Source organism: Thalassophryne amazonica, chromosome 1 (genome assembly GCF_902500255.1).
Source record: "Thalassophryne amazonica chromosome 1, fThaAma1.1, whole genome shotgun sequence".
NCBI lineage: Eukaryota > Metazoa > Chordata > Actinopteri > Batrachoidiformes > Batrachoididae > Thalassophryne > Thalassophryne amazonica.
The window spans coordinates 11,292,990-11,300,203 of record NC_047103.1 but is presented as its reverse complement, the minus strand read 5'-3'; the positions used below and the strand labels follow the sequence as shown (position 1 = coordinate 11,300,203).

Genomic DNA, 7,214 nt, shown 5'->3' with positions numbered 1-7,214 from the left:
GTGGGGCACCTGTGACTGGTGCTCACATGCAACCTTGAGGACTTTCGGCTGGGGCGGATAATTGGATGGCGTTCTGCATTTAAGGCATGTGTGGTTCAAGCGGAACTGCCGGGAACTCGACCTTGTGATGTTCGTTTGTGAGACGCTGAGGACCGCGCCTGGGTTTGACACATCGAGCCCGTGAAGCAAGGAAGGGTGAGGACACATGCTGTCAGCACACATCAAAGGTGATTAAGTGTTTGACTAATTGTTGATAGTAACTTGGTGTTTTGTTACACAGTATACTTGAATTGTGATGAGAATTGTGCAGCTTGCTTCTCACTGCTGTGGTATGCGGATAAGTGATCCTCCACCTGTTGTGAGAAGCTGCTCATTTGCATAAAGTTAAAAAGATACAGACCTGAATGTGTTGCTGATAGCGTGTGTCTTTTGAAAGTTATTGTTGTATCTGCTGACTTACCTTACCTCTTCTTTGCTTCACAGAGAGTCAGTTTGTCGTGTCCACCTGGGGAGTGTTTGGCGGTGGTAGTGGGTCCAGGAGCGCCGGGCTTTGATCCTTGCGGGCGCTGGAGAGCGTACCAACAGTCACTCCACCAGAAGGACGCTATTTTTGTTTTTACACCTTTTAAGCACAGCGGGTGAAATAAATATATTGTTTTTGGAACCGCTTTTCTGGTTATTTTTAGCGCTGGGTTCCGTCTGACGCAGGTCCGCTCCTCAACCCGCGTCGACACATAACACATATATATACATACATATATATATACATACATATATATCATTTTTTTTAAGTTCTGGGCAACTAATAATTTAATACTTTATTCTATTCTCTTTATCTATTTATCTATTACAGAATTCAGCTTCCACCACCCCCCACCCCCCCCATCCTGATGATGTCATCAAGAAAGCCTGAGTACAATAATTAGAAAGTGGTCAGAATTCATCTATTACAGAATTCAGCTTCCACCCCCATCCTGATGATGTCATCAAGAACGCCTTAGTACAAAAATGATAAAGTAGTCAGAATTCTAATTCCACCTCCCCCAATTCTGGGGATGCCATCAAGAAAGCTTGAGTACAACAATTAGAAAGTGGCCAGAATTCTAATCCCCCCCTCCGAGCCTGATGATATCATCAAGAAAGCATGAGTATAAAAAGTATAAATTGATCAGAATTCTAATTCCACTCCCCCACCCACCCCAATCCTGATGATGTCATCAAGAAAGCCTGAGTACAACAATTAGAAAGTGGTCAGAATTCTAATCCCCCACCCCGCATCCTGATGATGTCATCAAGAAAGCTTGAGTACAACAATTAGAAAGTGGCCAGAATTCTAATCCCCCTCTCCGAGCCTGATGATATCATCAAGAAAGCATGAGTATAAAAAGTATAAAGTGGTCAATTCTAATTCCACCCCACCCAAACTATAATATGTAGCCCTAAAAACTATATATATTCTGAATCCTCATGACATGGGGAACAAACTGGTACCAATTTTTTTTAAAGTTGAACTCAAAATTACCCCCAAAATAGCCGACTGTGCGTATGAAAGGCAGATTCAAATTTCCAGCCCTGTATATGTGTTGGCCATCTCTGTTTAATTAATCCCTTTCTACGACACACTCAGCACAGCACAGCACACTGATCAAAACAACAACATGCTTAGGCTGAGGCTGTGGGTATGACCAGGCAGATTCACATTTCCAGCCCTTATTATATTGAATCTGTAAAATATAATTACCTGTGGTGTACAACCCAGTACAGTTTAAAGATTTTCTGTCTGAAAACTTTGTATTTTCACCATTTATGACAAGACAGAAAAAGCTGGCAAAATACATAAAGGTTAAAGGTAAGACATCTTTTACTTCCTAAAGACACAATTAAGGGCAACCAATAATTTAATGCCTTAATCTATTCTCTTTATCTTTTTATCTATTACAGAATTCAGCTTTAATCATTACTGCTAGATATAATCTATAGATCTATTACAGAATTCAGCTTTAATCATTATTACTAGAAATCTTAGACAAAAAGAACTTTCACTTTAATTCTTTATGGTTACTGGACCGATGCTTTAATCTATTCTCTTTATCTATTTATCTGTTACAGAATTCTGCTTTAAGCATTATTGCTAGAAATCTTAGACAAAAAGAACTTTCACTTTAATTCTTTTTGGTCACTGGGCAACCAATAATTTAATGCTTTAATCTATTCTCTTTGTCTATTTATCTTTTATGGTTACTGGGCAACCTGACACTCTGGATGACCAGGTCAAGCTGCCCTTTGGTCACACTGTTCATGACATATGTGTTTGTGGCCAAAGTCTTTCCAAACTTCCACCGTAACTACCAGAACCACAACTGGCTGAGCAAGCATGCTATCCTTGCTCCAAATAACTTGGCAGTGGATGACATCAATGCTAAGCTTCTGGCCCAGCTTCCAGGACAGGCCTCCAGCTACATGTCAACTGACACAGTGTCGATCCAGATGAGGTGGTTAAGTACCCATTTGAATTCCTTAACAGCCTGGCACCAGCAGGCCTCCCACCAAACAGCTTGGTGCTCAAAGTTGGTGCACCGGTCATGCTGCTGCAGAATCTCGACCCACCCATGCTCTGCAATGGAATGTGACTCACAATTAAGAAGTTGATGCCAAGAGTCATGGAGGCAACAGTAATGACAGGCAAGGCCAAGGGAGAAGATGTCTTTATACCAAGGATTCCACTTATCCCATCAGACATGCCATTTGAGTTCAGGTGTCTGCAGTTCTCAGTCAAACCCAGCTTTGCAATGTCCATCAAGAAGGCTCAGGGACAGTCCCTTAAGGTGGTTGGACTGAATCTGGCAGAGCCTGTGTTCTCCTACGGCCAGTTGTATGCCGGCTGCTCCAGGGTTGGTAACCCAGAACAGCTGTACATCCACTCACCAGATGGCATGACAAGGAACATTGTCTATCAAGAGGCTCTTCAAAACTAATGGTCAGAAAACACTAAGTGAATTTCATGAAGAAATATTTCTCCATTCTAATATTTACATTTGCTGTTTAAAGCCATTTTATGTTTGTAAAATTGCAATGTAAAAATAGTGAAATGCACCACTACCTCAATTTTGATTCACTGATATTTACATTTACTTTAACCTACCTTTTGTGTGTAATTTTGTTATAAATTTGATTGAAAAACAAAGTCTGCATGAAGGACTTCAAATGTGTTTGTCAAGAAAGATGACTTTAAGCTTGCTTTCAGCTTGTTTTCATCTTGGAATATAATACGTGCCATGGGATTAATACACATGTTGTTGGATTAAACTGGACAGTGTTTGGTACTTTCCCGGAGTAAGTGAGGTAATACCGGACTTTTCCATTGCAGATAGGGAGGCCCACGGAATGAACTCAGTGGTGAAGACGATGGAATATGTCTAAGATGATTCCAACATAACAAGTATGATTAAATGAACTATTAATGTAATAAAAGTAAGAGTTAATTAGAAAAAGTATGTTACGAATAAGTAAAATGAATGATTATATGAGTTGTTTTTCATAAAAAGTGCAGAGTCAGAAGAGGAAGTGAAGAAGTTGGTTTCATAAAGAGTGCAGAGTTAGAGAAAAGAGGAAGTTAGTGATGTCGCAAGCAGAGCAAGAGAAGCTGATGATAAACAACTGATCAAATGATTAAGATGTGGTAAAAATGAAATTAATAATAAGGAATGAAAATGTTGTATATGATCATATGAATTGTTTTTATGTAAAAGAGAGTTGTAATGAAATGATTGAATATGATTGATGTGATTCTAAAGAAATGATTTAAAAAGAATGAATTCTTAGAAAAGCTGAAGTGTTAACAGAAAAGAGGAACTTGAGAAATAAGTTACTGGCAAAGGGCTGCAGATGGCTTCCAGTAAGGGAAGGAGAAGGGAGGAGGTTTTGAGTCACCATCGTCCCCATGGTAACCAAGATCATCTGAACAGCAAAGAGTCAGCACATATATAAACTGTATAACACCAGAAAACGGGGTTATTCATCCAGGGAGAGGTGCTGTTGTCACTTCTCCCCTGCTACGAGGAGATCACAAGACTTGACCATCTTGTGAGCAGCAATTGGAATCGTGGAGTGAGAGGATTGGAGCCATAAGAGATCATTTGAGAGAGTTTTCAACTCCCACTCAGGTCGTCCAGTCACGGAGTAGCAGAGCATTGGAGAATAATCACTGGCCTTAAGTCTGAGTGAGGACGTTTCAACGTTTTCTCTCTCAAGGAACATCACATTATACCAGAATGGATTAGATCAACTTTTGGTTGATTGAAGAAGGAATAAACTCTTATGTGGATTAATTTCCTGAAGGATTACAACATCACACAAGGATCGTGGTCAGCTAACGACTAATAGCTGATGAAGAGGAAATCAAGTTCATCAAACTGGGGATTTTAACATCAAAAACCTCCTTCCATCACTCCTAGAAAAACTGTTAAGAAGTTAATCCAGTCCAATCAAAGTGAGATCAGACAGCATTATTGATCTCTGCCAATCATTATTCTGATTATATTTGAATTTCTGTTGTGAAATTATCATCATATAACCTATTTTGATTATGTTGTCGGCACTTGCAAAACCTGCAATAAATTTCCAAGCATGCAGTTAAAGTATTAAGGCTCGGACATTGGATTTATTGATTCTTCTTAAGGTGTAAAAGTTAAAGTTTATTGGGTGTATAACATCAAAAAGTGCTCTAAAAGGTTAGTCTGGTTTTTAATGAAATTAACGCATCCCGGGGACTCGCTGTACGAGTCACTAAATTTAAAATCTAGCAACATTCCAAGAGCCCTGATCCATAAGAGGAGAGCTGCCGTTTACGGGCGTGGCCGGCTCGTATCCAGGTTCCAGAGGAGGCTATTCGACCAGGGTGCGAGATCAGCGTCAGCGGGGTGGACGTCCGGATGGAGGAAGTGAGAGGCTAGACGAATCTCCTCGCCACCAGCTTGAACAGCCTTTGTGCAGCCCTGCCGGGTAATACCCGTGGAGACACAAAGGTCGGACCCCAGAGATGGAGAGCTGGTTTTAGTACACAAACGCACTCATTGGAGGGTGAGCGTGTGCCGCGTGTATCTAAAGAAAAATAACGAGATCTGACACGTGGCACCCAAACAGGGACCTGACGAAGTGTAGTCGGGTCCAAGGAAGAATCCTGGCCAAAGGAGAGTCTTTGCCACTGGATAGGTGGAAAGCCCCTGAGTAGATCACCAAAGGAGACAGTGTTGTGGAGAGTGTCGGCTGATGGCCTGTATAGGTCCAGTAACGGCTTGAAACATATCTGTTTTCCAGAGGTGTGAAAGTTTGGAGGTGACCACCAGAAGGACGAAGTAAAGACAACAGGAGCAAGTATCCCACGGAGCTGGGATCAAGGACGAGAAGCAGACGTGTCACTGCTGGATCGTATGAACTGGGATGAGAAGCAGACGTGTCACTGCTGGATCGTCTGGACTGGGACGAGAAGCAGACGGGGATAGCCTGCTGGATCGTCACAAAACGACGAGGAAGGGAAGCAGGCGAGGGAGCCTGCTGGATCGGATCGTCAAGAGAGCAGGTATGAGAGTATACCGTGCAAAATGGTGATCTACAAGAGAGAATAGGACCATCAACCCGTGAGGTTCCTGAGGGGAGAAGCGGGGAAAGGAGCAGCTGATTTGGAATTAACCTCTGGAATTAGCGCTGAATAGCCAAGTAGTCTGTCACTCATCCCTGACTCAAGGCGCCAAGAGAGGCTTTGAGAGGCAGACGACTCGAGACGACAAGGACCATAGCTGAAGTCAAGGAGACGACAGTGGTGGAATCGACAATCTCAGCAACCGAGAGAATAAAGGGAGGATAATCATTACGAAACAGTAAGGTTAGTGTTAAAAACAAGCAGTGAAAATATGGCTGAAGAAGAGTCAGGACCCGTAGCAACCCCTGAATCCGAACATGACGAGGAAAAAGAAGTGAATATTCGGCCACACAGAGTGGTATTGTATGGACGAGGATATGATTCTTGGGCAGAAACAGTTCAAAAATATGTCAGAGATCAAAGTGTAGAAACTGATGAAGAAAGTTTCAAAGAAGCTATGGTAGGAACTATACACACATTAGGGATATATTATCCAGGTCAGCATAAAGAGGGGCAGATCCTGGCCGTTTTGGAAAGCCACCAGTCCCAAAGGACAAGACGGGGACCAGAGAGTGGCTTGAGTGGTGGTGCAAACTTCTCGGAGAAGAGTGGAAAAGAGGACAAATCACCACCTTAATAAGTCCTGAGAAAAGTTATGACTCCGTAGTAAAAATGACAGCTGGGTTGTTGGGAGTAGAGACGGTCATGGTTGATGTTAAAGCAAAATCAGCGTCCGTGTATGCTGAGTTTAAGTCCATGGCAGAACGACTAAAGGGGTTAGGAAGAATACTTAAGGAACAATATCCTATAATAGAAGATAGGAATGGAAGTCAGGTCTTCGACACTGAAGACGAGAGCAAGATAGATTTCCAGGCCGAACCCGAACGAAGTGATGAGGAAAACAAGCCAGAGGAAAGTGGAGATGAATTGACATCCCCGGGAGGTCCTAATTCTGGAGCAAATGGTCAAGAATATAAAAGCCCGGACCAGCTCCACACAAGCTTTGACCCGGTGTGGCAAAATTTGCCCTTAGGAAGTGTGAGAGGAACAACCTCAACAGTTAAAAAACAGACAGAATGCTTAGTTGAGCAGGAGAAAAGACGAAGAAGCCTTCAGGGAGTATCTGGACAAATATTCCATCAATCGCCGGAATGTGGGCCCAGAAGCTTGGGGCAGCTTAAATCTGAAGAATGTGCTGCCGGACCGAGTTACCATATTAAAGAGGAAGGGCGCTCGCAGGAGATCTTTAGAAAATCTAAAGCAAAAACCCACCATGTATACATTGAATCTGACTACATGGAGGACTTGAACCCTATGCCCGAAGGAACGAAGAAAATGGTGACCAAGATGGAAGACGGGCATATCATTATTTTGGCAGTCCTTGGGATATAGATGGAGATAGTCTCATTGTCTTCACAAATCACAGACTGAAAATTGCCAACCGAAAATTCCGAGCAAAACTCAAGGAGCGGGCAGGCAAAGAATACCAATAGGAGCTTAAGAACATAAAGGGGAGAAGTCTGGACGGAAAATCGATGGTGATAACAAGCGCACCACGAATGGATTATCATGCACT

The 7,214-nt window shown here is 42.4% G+C and overlaps 1 protein-coding gene across 1 annotated transcript in view; it reads right to left on the bottom strand.

The window, feature by feature from the left end:
* Nucleotides 1-2,300, bottom strand: part of tpk1 (thiamin pyrophosphokinase 1) — a 213,176-nt gene extending 210,876 nt beyond the window's left edge. Inside the window, exon 1 of the mRNA XM_034182347.1 lies at nt 2,256-2,300. Within this exon, the coding sequence (XP_034038238.1) occupies nt 2,256-2,300 (45 nt within the window). The remainder of the gene's footprint in view (nt 1-2,255) is intronic.
* Nucleotides 2,301-7,214: the final 4,914 nt, after the last annotated feature.